Source organism: Osmia lignaria, chromosome 4 (genome assembly GCF_051020975.1).
Source record: "Osmia lignaria lignaria isolate PbOS001 chromosome 4, iyOsmLign1, whole genome shotgun sequence".
NCBI lineage: Eukaryota > Metazoa > Arthropoda > Insecta > Hymenoptera > Megachilidae > Osmia > Osmia lignaria.
This window is the reverse complement of record NC_135035.1, coordinates 8,276,015-8,299,445: the sequence shown is the minus strand read 5'-3', so window position 1 is coordinate 8,299,445 and position 23,431 is coordinate 8,276,015. Positions and strand designations below refer to the sequence as shown.

The following is a 23,431-nucleotide window of genomic DNA, read 5'->3' as shown; positions in this document are numbered from 1 at the left end:
TGTTTTATTATTCACGTTCCATAATTTACGTACTGAGGTTGTGCGAGACAAAACTCTGACAAAAGGACATTATTTACATTTGAGGGGCAATATTAGAGACAGATAAAATAATGAATGACAAATGTCGTGAAAAAGAAATCAATACCATATGTTAAGTCATGATTACAAGATAGACAGAACAAAGAAAGGGGAAATTCTGTGTCCCTTCAGGGGTAGATACTTTTTGTCTCATTGTCAGAAATCATTTTATGGTCGTATTCTCGATCTATGTTTGCATGACTGCCGAACAAAGATAAGAGAAGAATGTATATTTTGAGCTGTGTAGTTACTTGAAGTACAACCATGATAAAACTATTTATCTATTAAGGGTAGATGGAAAGAGAAATATCAAAGGACCTGAAGAACTGATCGTTTCTTTTCCCATTGAGAATAGAATCTAGTGTGATGGAAGTATTGCAGTCGATACTTCAGCTTTTAATACTGTCGGGTTGCTGGCGACCTCCTTCCTGGACTTCGCCTTTCAAAAAATTCCTGTATGTTATTTATACTATGTTTTTGTTTCTACTTCTGTACTCTGCGACTTTCCTCGAATTTCTGGACTTGATATTAAACGTGGAAAACCAGGACGAATTGAGTGATAATATCCATGTACTGTTGTCGATGTTGGGCGCATGTTATAAGATGTACAGTATGCTAACGCACCATAAAAATATTGCTATTTTGACTAATATCTTAGAGAAGAAGCCTTTTCAGCCGGAAAACGAAGAAGAGATTCAGATTCGAAAGTCATGCGATAAGACAGCTCAGTAAGTTAATAAATGAATTTAAATTTTCTTACCCTTAATGGTATTTAAACTTCAATTTGAATGATAATATCAAAAAGCTTTCCCAAACTTTTATTGGGAAATTAAGGACATGACGAACCCTAATTTTAATTAATTAAGCCCCAAGTGCCTACCGCCACCCTGGGAATTTTTCCCAACTCCTGATCTCCAGTCTACCCCTAATAATTTTTCTTATTATTATTTCATTATTTTTGCCAAATTATTACAGACAACAAGCAATCCTTTACATAATTATGGTCGAATTGACAGTGATATTCAATTCGGGCGGTGGGCTTTTAAAAGATGGTGAAAAGTTGCCCTATAGAATGTGGTTACCTTACAATTATCTTCCTCCGGCTCTGCACATCTTCATTTTCCTGCAACAAGTTGCATCTTTCGTCGCCGCATCAATAATGCATATCAGCTGTGATTGTTTGATCTGGGGCCTATTGATTCACTCCTGCGGTCAGCTCGAAATACTTGGTTCCCGTCTGAAAGCAATCAAGCAAGACGACAATCTGTCTGCGAAAAAGTCTGCTCGTTATCATAATCACGTGTATGAGTGAGTTCGAACAAAAATCGAACGATTCAGAGGTAAAAAATCAGAGTATGTTCTGTTACAGATTCACCAGAATGATAAATGAAGAATTCAAAATGGTTATTTTCGTTCAATTCGGTATAAGTACACTGGCGGTGTGCTTCGATCTTTACGTACTGATAACAATGAAAAATACGAACATGAAAATGATAATGGATGTAATATACATGGTTGCTCTACTGGTGCAGATATTCTTTTATTGCTGGCATGGAAACGAGTTGAAATTGAAGGTTGGTTGCAGAATAAGGTTTCTAAGTTGATCTTTAACATTAAACAGAGAACTTTATCAGAGTGTCGAAGTTTCTGAGATGATATTCGGAAGTGACTGGACGGAATTGAATAAAGATACTAAGAGAATACTCTCGGTGATTATGAGACGTGCCACGATGTGCATTGAATTCACTAGTGGTCATATTGTGACTATGAATTTGGAATCATTCATAAACGTAAGTATACATGAAGTACTCGTGCACTTTGACGAACGATTTCACCTGGAGACTAATCATTCTTCGATTTGAATCATAGTAAATCTACGTACGATGTAAAGTTAATAATTTCACATCAAGTTATTAAATGTTGTCTGTCACAGCTGATAAAAACCTCTTACTCAGCGTACAACGTGCTTCACAGAGGAAAAGGATAACAGAATCCCTATAAATCACTTTATCGTAGAAGAAAGAATATTTTTCCGACCCTGAAGAAACCTACTTCCGTAGAGGCTTGGATGTTTCTGTGAATATGTACAGTGTATAGCAATAAATTCAACAGAGAAAATTGATACTAACTTGCAGAATATCCTGTACTTCACTAACAATACCTTCCATATTTCATGTAAACAAAATTGCACGAAAAATATTGCCTACCGTATGGAAAGTAGTTTCTATAAATATCTAATGTTTCACTCTATACCTTATCCTTGCTCGACGATATATATTTTAGGCTAATTATAATTAAGATTCTGTCGTCGAGAAGTACGTAAGGGTCAGAATGTAATTGCATCGTTACCCAGTCAATAATATAGGACATAGATAAAGGGATATTTTGCAAGGGGAACTGACTTATTTCAGAGACCACGTCGAAAGTCCACAATTTTCTGCACTTAGTGATAGTTACACCACCGTAGAATAAAGTTCTCCAATTTTCTGTGTCAAAGTGAAACAAAGTAGACAGTGACAAGTAGATAGTGAAACGAAGTAGATATTCTATTCGAGATTTCTTTCACGACCTATTCTACATCAAATGTATCTAATTTTTGAGTAATTTGATCAAAAATATTTTACCGATTCCTAATGGGGGAGAAAAGTGAAACTCGTGGGCCATCAGGGATGCCCACGTTGAAATGGACCTTCAAAATACTCGCCGTACTCGGATATTTTCCAATATCCTATTGGCCAACATTGTGGCAAAAAATCCTTTACAATTTCTACGGGATCTTCTTGACGATATGTTTGTACATTCTAGAGACTACTCAACTGTTAGATCTTATGTTCGGCGTCGAAAGTCAAGACGAGTTCAGCGAAAACTTATACATAACGTTGGTGTTCTTTTGCGATTCTTGTAAAACAGTCGCACTGCTGCGTCGTTGTGAAAATATTGTGGATTTGATCGAAACTGTTAAGAAAGAGCCATTCGCGGCGATGAACGCGGAGGAGGAGGAAATACAAGCGAAATTCATGGAACAAGTCGAGTGAGTTGAAGCACGAAATGATTGCAATTAAACTTTATGAAAAAAAAATTGATAACAGTGCACTTTTAGATGGAACTCAATAATCTACACATTGATAATAGAGATCTTTACACTTGGAATGTGGATTGTTTCCTTTCTTACCGATTTTCCACACGGGAGGCTGAAGTATCGTGCATGGATCCCATACGATTATTCATCCCCATGGATATTCGCTATTACTTACGTTCATCAAGTCGTTGCCACGATATTCGCAACGAACTTGATCGTCGCTTGTGATTCTATGTTTAGCGGGCTGCTGGTTAACATTTATTGCCAGATCGAGGTGCTCGAATACCGTCTGAAAAATGTCGGAAAATATCCATATTATTCAGTGAAATTGTGCGCTCGCCATCATCAGAGTATATACGAGTTGGTCTTCTTTATTTTCTAAGATGTAAATTATTTTCCACTTTCGAAAATTTGAACCTCAAATTAAATGATTTCTTTTTTGATATTTTTGCAGATTTGCCACGGCAATAAACAAAGAGTTCACGGCCATCCTTTCTATCCAGTTCATGGTGAATACAATATCTCTTTGCTTCAATCATTACCGATTGTCGCAATTAGAATTCGGCTCGAAATTCGTCGAAACCGCGGCGTACACCTTCTGTCTGCTCACCCAGATATTTTATTACTGTTGGTACGGCAATGAAGTGAAACTGAAGGTTCATTTACATGATACGATTAAGAGATAGTAATAATGCGAATGTCGCAGACTGAATAACAGAATTTTGTACGAAAGTGTCCATTTCGTAGAGTCTGATGATCGCGGACGCAGCATTTGAAAGCACACTAATGTCATTGGATAACAACACGAGAAAGATGTTTCTGATGATTATGATACGAGCTCTGGAGCCCATTCAATTCACCAGCATTCACATCATCTCCATGAACCTTGAATCCTTCATAACGGTCAGTAGAAAATAAATGAAGAATTGCTTTTTTCAAGAAATCATTATAAATGATTTATTTATCACAGTTACTTAAAACATCCTACTCGGCCTACACCGTGCTTCAACAGACTAATTAACGGAACGAATAAATGAAATAGAAGAGAAACGATTCAGAAAAATTTGCACAATGTACGAAGGTATATCAGTTCCACAGAATAATAAATTCACCAGAAAGCTACTTTAAACATAATTCAGTTAATAATCTCCTATTAGATGTAACGAGAAGTATAAAATTCCAAATGTTACAGATTCCACAAAATACGCGGACTGTTAAATCTTTGTATTTACAGCTACTGAAAATTTCTTACTCAATATTAAATCCTAATTTCAACTGGAAGGTAGACTAACGTGTGTCCTCCGTTTTTTTAAAGAAACAATTTCAGCGAGGAGGGCAAAAAATAATAAAAAGCACAACCCCTATGTACGTCAGTACAAACTCTTCATAAAACTGTTTTTAGAAATCAGTTCCAGTCTGCAACCTTTTCCTGTTTCTTGCATTTCTTATGAATCTAATTTACAATGTTTTCTCGAAATACACAATGTGTCGAGAGAAGACGACCGTCGTGTCTCTTGTCTCTTGAAAACGATTATGCACAATATTTTTTCCCTCTCGGATCATTAATATTGCAAAAGAGCTTATTATCGACGTGATATTCGTGCTTGAAGTATCATGGTTGGTATAAGTCGCTGCAGAGGACAGGGGAATATTTGTAAGCAGAAAGGGTTGAAACGTCATTCATGAAAAATGTAATGTCACTTGCAACTTTCCATCGATAATTGCGATGGGGATATTGTACCGGAAGGGTTAGTATCAGAAAAAAATTAAAACAGGAAGCATCGGGAACACCGGTAGTTCGCGATTGTCAGTGAAGTGTGTCGTATCGTGAGAATATATCTACACTTTTGTATCAAATTTTACATAACACTGAAAGACAAAATCTTATCGATTCTTAACTTGTTGCAATTGACATTCATTTAAGTCACTTCCTTTATTTAATTTCCCTCAATCACTGCATAATTTGTACCGAATGGAAACGTTACGATGGACGCAAACCATGTTCACCATCGGTGGTAATTGTTTAAACTTGCACACCTACACCCCTTTACAAAGGATTTTGTATAACATTTACGCAAATATCGGGATGGTCTTTTTATACGTCTTTTTCATCGCTCAAATATTAGACATTATCTTAAACGTGAAGAATCAGAACGAATTTACTGAAAATTTCGCTATCTCTTCGACAGTGTTCATGATCGTATTGAAATTCATCATGATATCAACGCGACGTGTAAATATCTTACTTTTAATCGAACAGCTGGATAAAGACCTTTTTTCGCCTGTGACCAAGCAAGAAATGAAAATTCGATCGGAATTCGATAAAATAATCGAGTAAGTACTTTTAAAAAAAATACATGTATTGTTCTTAAAACACCATCAATTTTTAGATGGACTACCAAGGCATATACAATGATACTCGGCTTTTTCGCGTGCGGGATGTTTCTTGTAACGATTGCCATTGATTTCAAGGGAAGAAAATTAGCCAGTCGAATCTGGACACCTTACGACTATTCGTCTGCAAGTTCCTATCTCCTTACTAACGCTTACGAATTCATATCAGCGATATTTGCGGTTTCCGTATCTATTGCTTGTGAAACCCTTTACGCAGCTTTGTTACTTCACATTTGTTGCCAGATCGAAATTCTTGAGCATCGTTTTAAGACTCTCGATGGGCAAGAAAATTATATGGTGAACCAGTGTGCTTCTCATCATCATCAGATATACATGTCTGTATATTTTTTAAAATACCTTTTTCAAATAAAATTGAATTTATTCATGAGTCATTTCAGGTTTGCGAGAAGGGTTAACAGTGAGTTTAAAGGAGTTGTATCGTGTCAATTTTTCACTAGCATGTCAGTGCTGTGTCTAAATCTCTACCAAATGATGAATTCAGAGAAATTATCAATGTGCATGGAATCAGTGCTCTACTCGATATGCGTGTTCTCGCAGATATTTTATTATTGTTTCTACGGGAATGTAGTCAAAGAAAAGGTTTGTTATCGAAGAAATAGATATTCGCTTATGCTGCACTATGGAATTATGTTTTCGCAGAGTACCGACTTTCCTGATATAATATTTGGCAGCGATTGGCCGTCGTGGAACGATAGCTCTAAGAAGGTTTTACTGATGGTCATCAGGCGTTCAAGAGTACCCGTCGAATTTACCAGCATGCACGTGGTATCTCTGAATCTGAAATCTTTTATGTCGGTCAGTAGCAAATATTTACAATTTCAACTATATGTTTCAATTTATTTAATTCTCTTTCGTTTGCAGCTATTGAAAACCTCTTACTCTGCGTTCAACCTGATGCAAAGTAGTCGATAATTAAAAAATAAAAAAGAGAATGGTTTGTGAATGATTTCAATGAATACATCGTAATATTACGATGAAACTTATAATTGTTGACTTTGTATTTTGGAAAAACAGAATGCAAGCTTCTTTTACATTGTATTCAAAATTAAATTGTCAAAATGAAACACTTTTAAATTTTTGGACCTTTTCCAATTTGTATCTAACATTCAGAATAAACGAAGCTTATGTATTTCAAGACGTTGTGTATTTTCCTAACGGTGAACCACAATTTACACGAATATAATGTTGCAATTAGAGAATCACATGAAAAATATGAAAGTACTCTTATTAGTACTAATTAATTTTTCTCTGATTGCAATCCCCTAATAATACAAAAAACGTGGTTTAATTTTCCTCAAAGAATAATGTATCTTACTTACAAATTAAACAAGTATTTTATTCCAGAAGACTAGCACTGCGTTGATGAAGATACGACTGTCACTAATCTATCTTTCCTCGATACCGGTAACCGGTAGAATGACAGAACTTAGCATTGCAAGGTTTATTCTTTATTCATTAGCGTTAGGGGGACAAAGAGTTATAACTCATTAGTTACTTTCATTACAAAGTTGATCATTTATTCATGGCAATTAAACGTACAATTTTGTTGCAACCATAGAAAAAAAAATGATACATTTCCGCATAATAATTCTGACTAATAAAGTCTATAACCATCTGCTACGAAACGTGACACAACTTCATTTGTACGTATAATTCCACCCGAGTGAAAGTTAGGAGAAGAAAGAATAATAATTATGATTACTACATCCCGGAAACAAGAGGGTGCAAGATAATAAAATAAAGGGGTGTAGAGTTAGGGGTAGAAACACTGTCGACAAAAAGTTCATCGTTCATTCTTTTTTAAGTATTCGATAAAGTATTAGATAAATTTCAAGTGTCTCTATATCTTCAGAATAATTAAGCGACGGATCATTCGGACCACCTAACGTGACTTAATTAAACAACGTTTTTGTATTTGCAGTGATTAATTTTCCTTCTCTCATTTATATCTTCAGTATAGAAAGCTGAGGGTTAAAAAAGGATGCATAAGGCTCCTCTGCCTTTCTATCTACTCACCTTGTGCGGTTACTGGAGACCAACAAAATGGCCAATTCATTCCTTCAAATATTGGCTATACAACGTTTACTCGATATTTATGATCGCGTTCATCTATGTCTTAGCATTCTACGGGTGTGTAGATTCAGCGATCAGCAAGGATCTAAAATCTCTGGCTCAGAAATCATCTGTGGGTCTCTCGGTGTTACGTGTCTGTATTCAAGTGCCCATTATATTCTACCAACGTGAGAACATCATATCCTTGCTGAATATTTTGCAGAAGGAAAGTTGCACTCCAAAGGACGATCAGGAGGTTTCCATACAACGAAAATACGACAAACTTGCGAGGTCTTGGTTCGAATAAATATTTTTAAAGGTTCATTTATACGCGAAGATAATACACTTAGGTATAAACGAACCTTTAATAAATTTAAAAACGTTGAAAATGATTGCGTGATATAAAATTATAATTATTCATAGAAAATTGACAATATACTGTGAGCTCCTGAACCAATCAGCCGTGTTCCTTACATCCGTGATGCAATATCACAAACTTATAAGGACAAGAACGTTCCCTACGTTCGACTGGCTACCTTACAGTGTAACTTCGATGGAAGTGTACATGATATCTCTGCTGTATCAAACGTTTAGCTTAATCGTTTGCGCTACTACAAGCGTAGCCATCGAAACCATGTTCGCTGGACTGATGATACAAGCCAGAGTTCAGTTCGAGATATTTTGTCATCGAGCTCAAAATGTGCCAATCGTATTGATGGAAGTCGAGAAAAATAATACCTCGAAGAGGAATTTTAGAAAAAAGTGGCACGAAGTACGCAGAAATTTGGTCAAATATCATCAAGAAATAATCAAGTAAATACTGTAATTACTTTTTTAATTAAGGAAATCCAACACCTTATTTATGTCCTTAAGTTCAATCTATGACTTAAAATTTAAATTCCAAATCAATAATGAGTACAACGATAATTAATTTCATCTTCTGATTCAATTGCAGCTTCGTACACAACATCAACATCACCTTTCAGTACATAGTCTTGATTCAATTTCTCGTCAGTTCAACAGTACTGTGTCTAAGTATTTACCAGATGTCCACGTTGGATTTATTCAGCATGGACATGGTCTTCAGCTACTCGTATCTGGGCAGCATGCTCATGGAGGTGTATTTATACTGCTGGTTCGGAAACGAGATGACGTTGAAGGTTGGCACTGTGTTTCGTGTTATGCATACCAGCATAAATCACCGAAACATTGGAAACATGTTCTTTTTAAATCCTCCAAATTTTCGTTTGCAGAGCAACGAAGTAGGCGACGCAATTTACCAAATGGACTGGACGATTTTACCAGCTGATATATTAAAAGATTTCTTGTTGATTATGACAAGATCCATGAAACCCGTAAAAATATCATGCGGTCACATTTTCATTTTATCCGTGGAATCTTTCATGTCTGTTAGTAGCAATGCTTCTTATCTTTGGAAACAAACTGAAGAATTGAATTTATACTAATAGACGTTGCAGATCATCAAGCTTTCGTATTCATCGTATAATCTGATGACAAACACTGAGGATACTGAAGAAACAACAACAGGCTTTACGAATAATCATCAGTAGTATCAACCCTTAACGATCAACATAACGACATGTTTTGTATCCTTTTCTTCTTTCATATTGCAGCACGTTCGCTTATGTATTCGCGCATACAACTGAGCAATAAATCATGCAATTAATCACCAAGGAAAATTAGTGTAATTCTCCTTAAAAATGATTAACCATTAAGGATAGATCATAAAAAATCATAGATTCGATGAAATTTACGATACGGTAATACAATGCTCGTCAAAGTTTCCACAGAATCATGTTTACCGTTCGTCGATGATTCCAAATGGTATCCGAATATCACTGGATCCAGTTAGCATAGTCTCGCCCGAAGGTGAGAAATTTTCGAAGGAGGCGCGAGCAGAAAATAAACGTTCAGGGCCCCACCCCCGTTAAAGTTTCCGTGGCGGTCCATTTTTGGGCTCCCCCACCTTCAGCTACGCGTTGGATCACGCTGAAGAAGAAGAAGCTTTTCGTAGCACCCTCGGACACTCGACTCGCTCGCGCCACTCTGCTCGCTCAAGTTAGGTAAGTGAATCAGCACAAAGTTCTGCCCGACAAAAAGAAAAAAAGAAAATAAAGAAACGTTCGCTTTTCTTCTCATCTAATGGCTGTTTCTCTGAACGAACGAATCGGTGTGAAACGCGACGCAACGCGAGTGTGAAAGGAGATGATGTGGAACGAACGTGTGCCTTGGTTTTCTCGTGGAGGATTTTCGTGGACGTGGAAGCTCGAGCGTGTTGAAGATTCCGCACTACGAGCTTCGAAATCGTCGAAGAGAAAGATGAAGATCGAATGGATAGAAGAATGTCAGACTAACAAGCTTCAGCTTGAAAAAAAATTTCTTCGCTTTCGATGAAATGCTTTGGGACCATCAGTGGACTAACTTAATCAGCTTTTGGCTTCGAGGAGCTTTCAGCTTTCAAGGTTTTAGACAGACTTGTGCTTTGGCGATGCTTGTAAGTAGTATTAACCCTGTAACGCTTGCTCAGACACTAACAAATACACTCTATTTTGCTATTTATATCAGCAGAAGTTGAAATATAAAATAGCTATGAAAAGATGAAATATTGTAGTCCACTTAGATGACAAAAATAAACTGGTTGCCATCATCGAATCGTTTCGTTTACGTGTGCTATTTTCAACCGCTAACGTTTCACGTAGCAATTCTATCGAACTGCGTACATTTGCTAAATACGTTTGTGACGAATCAATTAGCCAGTATTAAGAATCATTAACAGCAAGAAAAATATTATTTTCCTTCTTCGGTAAATCTTTGTAAAATTAAGCATACAATTGTGATTGAAATGATTTTACAGGAAAATCAACAATATCGTGGAGTGGAACGCATTTGCAACATATTCTAACCGCTGCCAATTAATAACAGCATTGTTAACGCTTCAGGAAATTGCTTTCGGGCTTAACGTAACGCAATGTCGTAAGTAGCATTCGCATTGACACCTTCGTGTATTTATTTGTTAATCCTACTAATTCGCAACACTGAAACCCTAGCCACATATTTTTCCGATGAAGTAATTCAAAGAATTCGTAACTGTTATTGACCATCGAGGATCTACTTTTCTGATGTCATTTTGGCACTCGTGGGTAACTAGATGCCAAAACCTTCCAGGTGCTATTTATAACCAGAAAGAGGGTCGAATGTTGCCATTCAACTAGCAAACGATCGATTTTATGAATAGAGATGTTTCCACACCTCTATAATCTTATATCGTTTGCAATGATTTGGAAATGAATCATTAACTTACTGACCCTTCGAGAACGATTAAAACTTAACGATGACTTATCGAAACATTTCACTAAAAAATTGTTACTTGAATCATTTTTTATTGTTCGAAAGACAGAAGAGGGTAGAAACTCGATGGTAAAGTAATATATTGACTGTCACTTCCTAACTTACGAAAATAATATAATATCAATGTTACTTGAAATTTTCTTCAAATTTATGGTGCTGGCCATTGATGACCCTCGTGATAAACGTCAAAAAGAAAATTGGAATGTTTTTCTTTTTTATTTTCTCTATCCCCCATAAAATCAACCCTCCATCGCGAAGATAGAAATCTTTTCTAATGAACGAATCGTTTGCAAAGCTGTAGCGTTTGATTTGCAACAACGATGAAGCGAAGGGGTTAAAAGCATCATCTAAGCCGAAGAATCAAGCGTACAGGATTCAACCGCGAGATCGCGAGGTGGCGGCTGATGATTTCGTAAATGCTATTAATACACGGCAGTTAGATCGAATGTCGGTCGTCGGTGGCGGCCAAGTAAAGCTCGTTCTTCTGGGTTACGTTGGTGCTTTTCGGCCTCCTCGCCTCAACATCGGCTACCATCCTCTCTCTTCATCGTTCGCGCATATTTATAGAGCCTGCCTATGGGTGCTATTTCCGTAGACGCGACGATGCACCTCTCTCTTCGCGTATCCGAACCCGAACGATATCATCCGGAGGATTATGACTCGCTGAACTCACTGGGATTCGTGAAAATATGCAAACTGCCACATCGCGCCCCCTTGCTTTATGCCCTCCTCCATTTTCAGGGTTAAAACGATGACGAAGCATGCAGAATTATTTGGAATTTTCTTTCGATTATCACTAACTTGAATTAGCGCCTGTCGCCGCAATTAAAAATCAAATCGTTAATCGTCAGTCCAAGGATACCTCGCCTAACAGCATTGATATTTAATCAAAAAGATCATTCGTCAAGGTGTTCGATGGATCATCAGATAAAATGAAATTGGACAATTTCAGCGAACTTGATAGTTTCTTGAAGGAAGCCGGCAAAAGAAAAAGCTCGCCACCATGGACGCGATCAAGAAGAAGATGCAAGCGATGAAGCTTGAGAAGGACAATGCGATGGACAAGGCGGATGCCTGCGAGGGACAGGCAAAGGAGGCGAATATGCGCGCGGACAAGGTCCTCGAGGAGGTCAGCGAATTGCAGAAGAAGCTGACTCAAGTGGAGGGCGACCTTGTGGCCAACAAACAAGCATTGGAGCAAGCTAACAAGGACCTCGAAGAGAAAGAAAAAGCTCTGACCAACGTGAGTGTGTCATTAACATCGTTGCCTACATTCCGTAGATCTAGGCAATTGACCTACTTCTCTAATTCGAGGGTTAACAATTAATTGATAGCGCCGGTGACCCCCATAACAGTTGACATCCGACTCCAGCTGTCGGTGTTCCAGTTTATTTTGGACCAGTTCCAACAGTTTTCCACGGAGTTTTATTTATATTTGTGGTCCCTTCTTGTGGGATCGATGACTCAGTGTGACGAAGTTTTACGTCTTCTCGTAACCAGAAAATCATCTGTTCTCTCTTTTCCTTCTATTTTAAAGAGATCTTTCGTTTCAGGCTGAATCCGAGGTCGCCGCATTGAATCGCAAGGTACAGCTGATCGAAGAGGACTTGGAAAGATCCGAGGAACGATTGAACACCGCTACCGCTAAATTGGCTGAAGCTTCTCAAGCTGCTGACGAATCCAGCCGGTAGGACTTTTGCAAAATCGTAGGAATCATCACTCGGGTCTTCTGGATATTAATGCACGTCACTTAACGCAATTTCAGTATGTGCAAAGTATTGGAAAACCGTGCACAGCAGGATGAGGAGAGGATGGATCAGCTGACGAACCAGCTGAAAGAAGCGCGTCTCCTTGCTGAAGACGCTGATGGAAAATCTGATGAAGTATCACGGAAACTGGCCTTCGTTGAAGACGAGTTGGAAGTAGCTGAGGATCGTGTCAAATCCGGTGAAGCGTAAGCTTCTTTTTCTTCTGTTTTATAAAAATATCTACCTTCGTTTTATCATCTTATCTTCTCTAATTTCATAGCAAGATCATGGAGTTGGAGGAAGAATTGAAGGTCGTCGGTAACAGCTTGAAATCATTGGAAGTTTCCGAAGAGAAAGTGAGTTATTTGTTACTCTTCTGTGATACTCGATGAGTATGTGTGTTATATTAATTGGAACTGATGTAGGCTAATCAACGAGTGGAAGAATTCAAGCGTCAGCTCAAAACGTTGACGGTGAAACTAAAGGAGGCCGAAGCTCGCGCTGAATTCGCTGAGAAAACAGTCAAGAAATTGCAGAAGGAGGTCGACAGGCTCGAAGGTGAGCTCGTTACATTTTTCTACCTCTCGACAATTGTTAACGAAAATCTTTCGCTACGTTGTGGTTGCCGGAGAGTATTCTCCGATTATTTTGCACGAAATTCAAGTAAAGTCGCTGACGTAATTTGGCAAAGTGACAAACGACGCTTCCGTTATCCGGGTACACTGGAATGGAATCAAAGATTCGTGGTCAATTTGCCAATCTCAGTCGATGTCAGCGATATTCTATCAAACTCGTTGATAAAACGATATTTACCCGTTAAATCTATGATACTATGGAAATTAATGTCTATTTTTGCTCGCAGTAATCGATTTATAGTTACAGAGCTAACGAAGGTAGTGTACGTTAGAAATCTACGCGATAATGAGCGACACATCATCGTGCAACACGTAATGATTTTCTTTACAGACGTATTGCACCAGCAGAAGGAGAAACGCAAAACGATTTGCGAAGAATTGGACAAGACATTCGCTGAGCTTTCTGGCTACTAAATGAAAGCGAATATCACTCATACTCGTTCTAAAAAGCTCTTCTTTATTCCCTCACACGAAACATTTCTGTCACGTTAAAAAAAGATATTGATCCGCTTCAGCCACATTTTATTTATTTTTCTTCCGCTGCTTCGGAATTCTGCGTGTTTCAACTTTCTACTCTTAACAAATTATTTTTCTTTTTGTTCATACAAGAGGAGAAAGATACAAATGCATTCTATGTTCTTTCGCTTTTCTCTCGTGTTTGTCAGGCTGAATCTCGTTCGCTATTCATCTCAACATTTTTCTAATACTTTATTTATTTATTTTTCCCTCGAATCAATGTTCGCCCCTTGTCTCGTTGGAATTCGGGTGCGCTTCGCTTAGTTTTGTGAGAACACAAATTAATTAGTAATCGTCGTTCACGTTGAGCATTGTTTATTAATATTCGCGTAAAAGAACACACACTTAACAGAATGAAACAAAATGACAAAAAATAAAAAAATAAAAAAATAAAAAAAGCTTCGCACGTTTATGTGGGCCGTCGTACGTCAGGTACATTTGACAACCCCTCGCAAAAACTGTTTGCCTTACACTTGTGCAAAGGTATACTACACCTCACGATTCTTGCATGCTTCGAGCACTGTGATTAACCAACGAGGAAAATTTCATCAAAGTTACTACGTTTAACGTGTGATTTTCTTCCCATAACGATACGTTAACGCCTCATTTAACGTTTGCTTTTACACCACGCTTTTTGTGGACAATTTTGTATCGTACCAACACACTGACATACACCACGTTGTACGAAAGTTTCCTTAGATTTTCACGAGGCAAGTGTGATTTTTTTAGGACGAATGCTGTTGCACCAGTATCGAACAGTTTCACGTGAATGTCACGTTTTTCTATTTTTTTTTACGTAGGGTTAACATCCCTTCCAGTAGCCACCAATCGATCAATATATATATATATATTCATATTAATTCTAAACCGCGAATTAGGTTCATTAAAATAAGTAGTGTATCTGTGTGCTTGACCGATAAATAAGAATTAATATCTTAATAGATTTTTCAAACATTTTCTTTACTTGATACTATAGAAGCTGTTTATCGGTGAAGCACGTGAAAATTAGTAGAAAATACGTAGGATGGTATCGATTAGATCTAAACGAATTGCGATAGAAATCGCGATAAGAAAAAGGGTGGAAAACTAAATGTGTTGTATGAACTTTTCCAGACGAGCTGGGCATCAACAAGGACAGATACAAGTCTCTCGCCGACGAGATGGACTCCACGTTCGCCGAATTGGCGGGATACTAAATTATTTGGTCCTTTTACGCTTCGTATATTAATTACAACGCCGTGCGTGGGGATTGAGCTACGATGTTTTGCATAAAGGACTCTCTAGAACACGACCTATCGTTGCGAGATCGGCGAACGAAGCACGGCCGAAACACTGTGGACACCGCGGGAATCGGACATTATTTATCGAAATTGCACTATTGTTACCGCGACAATGATGGTCAAATGTACAGGGATCCGTGAGGAATTTAACTCTGTTAAATCGTTGTACGAAATATTACACCAGACCCAATAAACTGCTGTAATGTGGTATGCGTTACTAATTATACAGGCTTTTATAGTAGAATTCGTTGGAAAACTACTATTTTTTTCCTTTAATGAGACACTTTTCATTTTTCGTTCATTTATCAAATGATAAGAGGTGAGTATTAAAGCCGATTAAATAAAAGAAAAATCTTGTAGATTTCTGATATTATATGTTATCTAATTGTTAAATATATATCTACTTAAATCTAACACTTCTCAGCGATAACCACTGACGAGATTCAATCATATTTTATTTTATTTTGCACTAATAAAATATTGCATTAAAATTTTTCAGGATTCTTAATATTAAACCCTGTATTCATTCAAAATTAATTCAATTGTACACAAACATCTTATGATCACCTTAATTTACATAGTGCAAAAAGATATGAAGAATAATACCGTGCGTACATGAATCAATGCTCCAGCCTCTATTTGAAGAGGGTTGAACCTGAGATGCTGCATACACATCCACACCCTGTCTGACCCAGTCAGGTAAGGAATTCGGTTTACAGGCAGATGGGGTAGCTTATTTTAACAATGAAAAAAATATAACCAGTTTCAAATATGCTACTCACTAGGCTTGGTATAGCAGCACATTATCCACAATGCAACTTGAAACTTTCAACCCAGAAAAATTCACTTTCGTCTCGATACATCTGAAACAAAATTAATTATTTAATTAGTTGAAGGCTAAATTGCTCAAATTTCTAATAACTTTCGTCCGCGATGCAACTTGAAAACTCTAACCCAGGAGAATTCACTTTCGTCTCGACACATCTGAAACAAAATTAATTAATTAATTAGTTAAAGACTAAATTGCTCAATTGGCCTAATTTTCAATAACCTTTGTTGTTATAAGAAATATAATTATTTTAAAAATAAAATTTAAAATCCTATAAAAAAAGCACCCCATTTCTAATCTCTCATCCCTCGAAATGAAGCTACAATTTACAAAATAATAAATACCTTTTTTTTGAAGAATTACCACATTTCCTTAGTTTCTAAGTTCGTAGAAGATTGCAATGCATGTTTGATAGAGGCACAGTTATATGAGATGTTTATTAATCACCAAAGGTACTCATTAAATGTACACTGAACGTATAAATGTACACCGAATGGCATATCGATTCAGGAGTACTGTCTTGTACTATATTTTCTCGTAGGTCATGATTAATTATACGCAGTTCGCGATTATTCGTTATCTACTATGTACATCAGTGACAATCCTCGGTTAATCTCTCGATTCGCGCAATTGTGCACATTCTTTATACAATTAATTAGTCTATCAAAAACGTTCGGTAATCGTACAATGACTTCGATACGAGCCAGTCTGGACACGTATACGACACCCCACAACAAACTTAACGTCTAATCAAAACTCGAGCATGCAACAAACAAATATACAATATCTCGTCTGTAAAACATGAATAGTCTACGAAACAAAAATAAAGGAGGAAAATATACTGCACACATACACATCCAAAAAAAAAAGATACGAAGACAATATATCCACGTATAAGTATAAAAAAAAATTCTAACGATAAAAAACACAACGGACATGATAAGGCAATAACATTCTGCTAGAAAATCTCTCGTTATCTTTCTCGTTGCTAAAACTGCGTATCATGTCGCGTAATACATACGTATCACGCTAATGATAAAACTGCAAGCGTATTTTCTGACACGAAAGGTCATTCGAAAAAATCAACTAAAACAATGATATAAAATTTATAGTGTTGATCAACGAAAGTTAGTACGATTCTTTTGTAACCAAAATTCCATTCAAATAATCGAATCCGTTAATTAATATAACAATATATTTAACCAATGATTCTAATTGATAAAAAAATGGTATGCAGATAAAGCAACTATCCTGCAGTTTCTAGTAATGCCCTAGCTTTAACAGACTCTCTTTGATCGATAGCATAAAAGTGTTACGATTTCAAGGAAACCAATAGAAACGATATAGATTCAAGAAATTAGGTATCTTTGTTTCGCAAAACAGATAAATCAATAACTTCCTCAACGATCGATCTCGAATTTCCAATCACGATTCCCCGATCGTAACATTGAAAAATTAATGTTACTACAGTTTTGGCAACGCGTCGTTCGAATGTCGTAGGAAATGAATCAAATTGATTCTCAACGAGACGAGAGAAAATGCAAGGAATAATATGCGTTTCAGGCATATTTAATTAGCGTCTCTTTAACAATCTGCCGGTTCGTTTGATCGACATTCGAAGCATCGTTTTCGTCGGGTGTAATAAATAACTTCCTGCAAAAACTATACAAACTACCACGGTACTTATCTAATGTACAATCTTCATTAACTATAAGATAACGTTATCAAAAAACATTAGACTATTTGGTGTATCAATTGCACGCAACATCGTGACCGCTCTGTGGATTTTCTTTTTAATACGACAGCAAAGGATTCTTTCTTTTCACTTCGAACATACATTTACACGGTGCGGACCGAATATTGATATAATTTGTGCGGTACAAGGTTTTCCTTTCCATCGGCAAAATACGTGAAACATTCATTTTCTCGTTTGAAGAAGCAAACACAACCCCGAATGCATCACAAGATCAGGGGAAACACATCGGCACGTGTGAACTAAGAAATGAATGACCAATGATTTGAAAATAAGTATAAAAGTTGTATTTTTCATTTTTCTATGACGTGTCAATGTTGCTTACCCCTCGACTATTCTATCAATTTAATACTTACGAAATATTCTGTACAAGTAAATAAAAATGTTGCATGGTATATACCTATACGATCGTCGCGTGTTAAATTTGTGTGTGTTTTTTAATTTTTCTTTTAGACCACGGTGATCTACCTCGTTATACAAGTGTTACATGTACGATACAAAAAGTACGTCGACGTTCACCAACAAATATAAATTATCAAATGATCGCTTTGCTCGCTCTTACATTAATCACGACGCGTATGAAAATATCAATAAATATAATAGGTGTTTTTGTATTTTTTTTCTTTTTTTTTTTTTTCATTTTTTTTTGCGTGCGATTCAAGTAGGTGAACCCACGTTAAATTCTCCACGAGATATCAAGAATATATCTATGTTACAAGGCAATGTGATGCACGAAATTCTCAAACGACCCCGATTACCGTAAAAATCAACGTAATCTTTTATATTTATAATACAAGAAATCAAATACATATATATGTATATATATATATATATCCATATACATATGGTGTGTCTACATAACACGAATAAATGCACTGTAGACCATGTTCCGATATTCCTCAGAGAAACAGGTAAAAAATTCTCTATTTTACATGGTTAAAATGTACAATTCCAAATCTGTGCTTTATACAGATTCTATGTATATTATCTATATACAAAATAACAAAAATAACATATGCTGCAAACCTGCAAGAATGTCAGAAAATAAGCTAATCTCGTGACGACGAAGAAAGACAATACCATGTATCTTGATGCAACTCGTACTCAAAATTCTTTTTTTTTTTAAGCATAACTTATGCAATGCGATCAAAACGAAAATTCGAACGTATGCTCAGACAAAAGCGATCTTCTATCGTTTTCCTTTTCTCAAGGAGGTGTAACTGCGAATCTTTCTGAAGTCTTACGCATACATACACATATATACGACTCGTATTAATATCGAAAGTATCGGTTGTAAGCTCAAATAACTTAGTGACTCAATACATAGATTAATAATATGTAGTAAACGATGGATGTCATGATTTAAGCTACAGACGGTCACGACGCGAAGAACTGTTGCAGACGTTGCACTGTTCTACGATCCAGGGCGCACAGATCAAAGTCAAACGTCTTCTTCGTGATCTCGTACTGACCCGTCTCCGCGATTACCTGGACAACTCGCTGTAGCTCTTGATTATCTTGCAACGTCATTATTTTCTGTTGCAAGTCCTTCAATTGAGACACATAGTCTTCGGAGAATACCGGCGGTTCACCCATGTCCGACTCGACCAGCGTACTGTTCGTCGAATCCGGAGCCACTTGTTCCGCTTCCATTTCCGCGCTTTTCTCCACCATTTGTTCCGTCGCATTGCGATCATCCTTGTCCTTGGCCAGGTGAACCGTTTCCTGGTCAACCACCACTGGCGATTGACTCGAGGAAACAGGCTCCAAAGGAGGAGACGTAGAATGACCTCTGTCCTTCTCCCTTTTAACCACATGCTCGTCGTCTCCTTTACTTTCGCTTCTTCGTTTCCTCTTCCGAGTTTCTTTCTCCTCTCCTTTGCTTCCCTTCGGTTTTTCCTTCTTGATTCGTTCAACCTTCTCCTTCTTAATATCCGCCGGCATCGTGGGTGATAACGGTTTAGCCATTTCCGTAGGAGGAGTAGATACCGTCTGATTTTCCACCTCTTTTTTAACGCTAGGCACTAACTTAGTTTCGGTGAAGGAATCGTCATCAACCGATGGCGCCGAGTCGCTACTATCCCTTTCCGGTATTTCTTGCAACAAGTTAGGCACATTGTTTTGTTTTTCAGTCGATGATTTTATTCTCTCGCGTTTCTCCTTCTTCTCTCTGTCTTTACTACTGTCTCGTTTGTCCTTCTTGTCCCTCTTCTTATGCTTGTGCTTCTGCCTGTCCTTCTCGCTCTTGCCATCTTTCGTTTTGTCAGACTTCTCAGGCTTCTCCGATTTTTCCGCCTTCAACACCTTCTCTTCCTTTGGTTTCTCATTCTCCTTCGGAGGTTTCGGCGATTTTCTTCCGTCCTTCGCCGATTTGTACTCTTGGCTCTTCTCCTTCTCGGATTTCTCCGATTTCTCTGGTTTATCACTTTTCTTTTCGTTTAGTTTCACAGCTTCCTTCGAAGCTGATCGTTCACCTTCTTTATACTTATCTTTACGCTCTTTGTCGCGATCTTCTTTGTGCTTCTTCTTGTCTCTCTTCTTCTCGCTCTTCGAAGAGTCCGCAACGTTTTTCGAACTGTCTTTCGATTTATCTTTCTCTTTATTTTTGTCCTTCTCTTTCTCCACGGTTAATTTCTTAGGCTCTTTCTCTTTCGGTTTCGGAGACGTCGGCCTTTTCGCCGGAGGAAGAGAAGGACTGGGAGGTCTTTTTAAGGAAACTGGAGGAGGTGATGGGGGTCTTTTATTCGAAGGGCTCGAATGACTTTTATTTGTTGGACTAGAAGGCCTTTTCGATTTCTCTTTACTACGATTTTTCTCTTTAGATGGATCTCTGATCTTCTTGTCCTTTTTATCATCTACCTTCTCTTTTTTACTATCTTTGTGAGGACTATCCTTAAGCTTAGGCTTGTCCACCTTATCAGACTTTTCGGGGGTAACTAACGATTTGGAAGCCGATGATTTTTCGGCCTGCGTAGGCTTTTTAGCTTCCTGAGAAACTTTCGTAGGTTTCAACGGGGTTCCAAACAATTCGGCAAAAGAATTCGACATTTTCGACTCCGCATTTTTGTGCTTTTTCGAATCGCTTCCGCTCAACTTTGGTTTACCAAGTGTGGCTGGGGTTTTGCTTTCATTCTTTTCAATTGAATTTTCAGAACTGCTCACAACAACCTATTTATACAATATCCATTACAAGCTGCACAGAAGCATAAAATATCTGTAAAGATTAAATTGACATATACTTACACCACCACCTTTTAATAGTTTCCTCCTGAATTCATCAGAGGGATTATTAATTATTTCAGTATGCCTTATGACATTTGTGATAGCAGGACCACTTGGTTGTAAATTAAGATCATAAAAAATTTCTATCTTTTTGCTACCTTCTTCCTTGTTTTTTAAATAAATATGAATTGGAATCACAAAACCAGCATACCCAGATTCTTTTATCACAAATGGTGGTTCTTTTAGGACCCTCTTTGGTTTTGAGAATGTTTCATGTAATTGAAAAACCACTAAAATTTGAAAGGCAAATCATTAAGACACTAGATTCACCTTGTACTCAAAAATCAGCAGAGTTCACCCCAAAGTATATTTACCTTTCTCAACATAATGGTGAATCTCAGCATTATCAATACCCCTCACAAACACTTCCCAATCATGAGTGTAACCCTGAGGAGTGGTACGCATGCGTAACATGGATGCGTGCCCACATTCTAATGTAATGCGAATTGCCATTCTCTCACATGAAATTTTTGAAACACTCTTATCCAAAGAAAAATAGAGAGAGTTAATTATACGAATATGCACAGCAATTACATTACATTTTTATTTATCTCGTTACACGTGAATGAAAACTGTGAAGAATCATTAATAATTAGGTCCTTCACAGTGCATTTGCAACCATGAATACCATTATCGAACGACTTATGCTAGATGTATAAATAATGGCAACACGTCTTTTCTAATTTTCGTACTCTTGAGATTCTGGTACATCGTTTGGTTACACTTGTTTTGTATGAAAATGTTGACCACCTCATTAGAGCAGAATGTTTTATTCAACGAGGTGTTCGCTGAAGGCAATGCGGCCCGTTATAATTGGAATTATTTCCTAAGTTCCTTCCAGTCAATTTCGATTCGATTATCAACAGGTAAACTTCACACTAACCAGAATTAGTCGCCATACTCGTTATTCCGTATACTAGAACTTAAAAAATTCGGATACAACGCCATCTGCTGATGAACACTATCCTTTGCTGAAGAATCTCTCATCCAAATGTTTGTTTTTCTCTCATTTTGTCCAATCATTGATTGATCAAATGATTAAAATACACTATACCATCGTGCTACTCATTGTTGATTGGTCAATATTTCCACCTTGTCTCAACATTGGAATGATATACTTATAATGTCTGTCCACACTCTAATGCCTTAAGCAGAATTCACAGGAAGCTTTTTGACACTCAAAATGTCACATTACCAGATTGAAATACACTTACTTTTGTAATCAATAAACAGAAGAACATATAGCACTTAATTGTAAGTAAATTATTTTAAGCAACACAGTTATGTTCAAGAGAAGATTTCTGAATGAAAGCATGACATTACTTATGAATTTTTCAGGAGAAGCAAAGCCTATAGTATTTATGTATATGTAACCTGTAGCAGTCAGTATCTCACAAATTGTTACATTTGCTTATTAAAAAGAATGTTGTCTGCAATTGTGAAAGAGCATCAAAGCAAGCAAGCAGCAAGGAAAGAGAGACAGGGTAAAATACACAATTTTCTACATCCATCACCTTATCACAACCATAGAAGATCATGTTAAATCTGATGTTATTTTAATAGAACAAAAAAGAAAGGAAGCTGTTCAAGCTGCAAGCAACTTAACACAGGCTTTGGTTGATCACCTAAATGTAGGGTAAGTATTGGATGACTGTTATAGAATGCAACAGGATAATACTCTTAGCAAAGAAATGTTTTATACAGAGTAGCCCAAGCATACTTGAATCAAAAGAAATTGGATGCAGAAGCAAAACAATTACAACATAGTGCAACAAATTTTGCAAAACAGACACAGTGTTGGTTGAATTTAGTAGAAGCCTTTTCAAGTGCATTGAAAGAAATTGGTGATGCTGAAAATTGGGCACGCAGCATTGAAGGGGATATGAGGACTATAGCAACTGCTTTAGAATATTCTTATAAGGGTAAATTGTTTTTACCAATGATAATATGGATCAAACAATAATCATTGATATATTTATTTTAGCAACTCAAGAAGCTCAAGGACCCAGTGCTAACTGAACAATGAACATTCCAAAAGAATTTAATTGTATATTTGTTTAAAGAATTGTTATAAATTATGATGTTATTTTATGTTACTATCAGTATGGTTCAATAAATTTAAATATGTTGGTTTTATACAATTTGTGTTGATTTATGGCCTTGTGAAACTTTATTATATGTGTATGCCACAGACGAGATAAAGAATAGACCTACCATCTTACGAGACTTCGTGTCACATTCTGAAATACCGACAGCTTAAACCCTTATTTTTACCAACCATTTTGTGGTGCACTTTGTTGCATATGAAAAAAAATATAAATGACTACATCTGAGGCGCAAACGTAAAATTTTGAGTTCAATATGGGTAAAAGGCACACACAAAAAAAAAAACAAA

The 23,431-nt window shown here is 36.9% G+C and overlaps 6 protein-coding genes across 8 annotated transcripts; 5 read left to right on the top strand and 1 right to left on the bottom strand.

Annotated features, from left to right (window-relative positions):
* The first annotated feature begins 444 nt into the window (after positions 1–444).
* On the top strand, positions 445–9,235 carry LOC117603483 (uncharacterized). The gene is made up of 14 exons (XM_076688153.1): positions 445–806; positions 1,054–1,386; positions 2,362–2,393; positions 2,884–3,109; positions 3,179–3,517; positions 3,612–3,842; positions 6,010–6,151; positions 6,212–6,367; positions 6,434–6,473; positions 7,693–7,915; positions 8,048–8,437; positions 8,580–8,784; positions 8,878–9,033; positions 9,103–9,235. The coding sequence occupies exons 1-14, from the start codon at positions 445–447 to the stop codon at positions 9,193–9,195; spliced, it is 2,928 nt and encodes a 975-aa protein (XP_076544268.1). The 3' UTR covers positions 9,196–9,235.
* On the top strand, positions 1,442–2,119 carry LOC117603442 (odorant receptor 10-like). The gene is made up of 3 exons (XM_034322614.2): positions 1,442–1,652; positions 1,713–1,868; positions 2,012–2,119. Exons 1-3 carry the CDS (start codon positions 1,458–1,460, stop codon positions 2,063–2,065), a joined length of 405 nt encoding a protein of 134 aa, XP_034178505.2. The 5' UTR covers positions 1,442–1,457; the 3' UTR covers positions 2,066–2,119.
* Positions 3,841–4,332, top strand: LOC143305270 (odorant receptor 10-like). Its single transcript, XM_076688130.1, has 2 exons — positions 3,841–4,060; positions 4,128–4,332. The coding sequence occupies exons 1-2, from the start codon at positions 3,911–3,913 to the stop codon at positions 4,176–4,178; spliced, it is 201 nt and encodes a 66-aa protein (XP_076544245.1). The 5' UTR covers positions 3,841–3,910; the 3' UTR covers positions 4,179–4,332.
* Positions 9,236–9,566: 331 nt separating the features above from the next.
* Positions 9,567–15,403, top strand: Tm2 (tropomyosin 2). 2 transcript variants are annotated; one of them, XR_004581226.2, is made up of 8 exons: positions 9,567–9,708; positions 11,946–12,236; positions 12,547–12,680; positions 12,759–12,947; positions 13,022–13,097; positions 13,167–13,299; positions 13,708–14,375; positions 15,006–15,403. XR_004581226.2 is itself a non-coding variant. In XM_034322611.2 (7 exons), the coding sequence occupies exons 2-7, from the start codon at positions 11,997–11,999 to the stop codon at positions 15,086–15,088; spliced, it is 855 nt and encodes a 284-aa protein (XP_034178502.1). In that variant the 5' UTR covers positions 9,567–9,708; positions 11,946–11,996; the 3' UTR covers positions 15,089–15,403. The 2 variants fall into 2 exon arrangements, 1 of the variants encoding a protein (XP_034178502.1); XM_034322611.2 differs by lacking the exon at positions 13,708–14,375.
* Positions 15,404–18,848: 3,445 nt separating this feature from the next.
* On the bottom strand, positions 18,849–21,950 carry ear (ENL/AF9-related super elongation complex transcription factor). Its single transcript, XM_034322605.2, has 3 exons — positions 21,351–21,950; positions 20,998–21,266; positions 18,849–20,922 (listed from the first exon to the last, which is right to left on the bottom strand). Exons 1-3 carry the CDS (start codon positions 21,487–21,489, stop codon positions 19,132–19,134), a joined length of 2,199 nt encoding a protein of 732 aa, XP_034178496.1. The 5' UTR covers positions 21,490–21,950; the 3' UTR covers positions 18,849–19,131.
* A 182-nt stretch (positions 21,951–22,132) lies between these two features.
* Blos1 (biogenesis of lysosome-related organelles complex 1 subunit 1) lies at positions 22,133–23,179 on the top strand. 2 transcript variants are annotated; one of them, XM_034322618.2, is made up of 5 exons: positions 22,133–22,290; positions 22,375–22,520; positions 22,600–22,672; positions 22,726–22,958; positions 23,021–23,179. In XM_034322618.2, exons 2-5 carry the CDS (start codon positions 22,460–22,462, stop codon positions 23,053–23,055), a joined length of 402 nt encoding a protein of 133 aa, XP_034178509.1. In that variant the 5' UTR covers positions 22,133–22,290; positions 22,375–22,459; the 3' UTR covers positions 23,056–23,179. The 2 variants fall into 2 exon arrangements, with proteins under 2 accessions (XP_034178509.1, XP_034178510.1); XM_034322619.2 differs by having other exon boundaries at positions 22,136–22,290; positions 22,741–22,958.
* Positions 23,180–23,431: the final 252 nt, after the last annotated feature.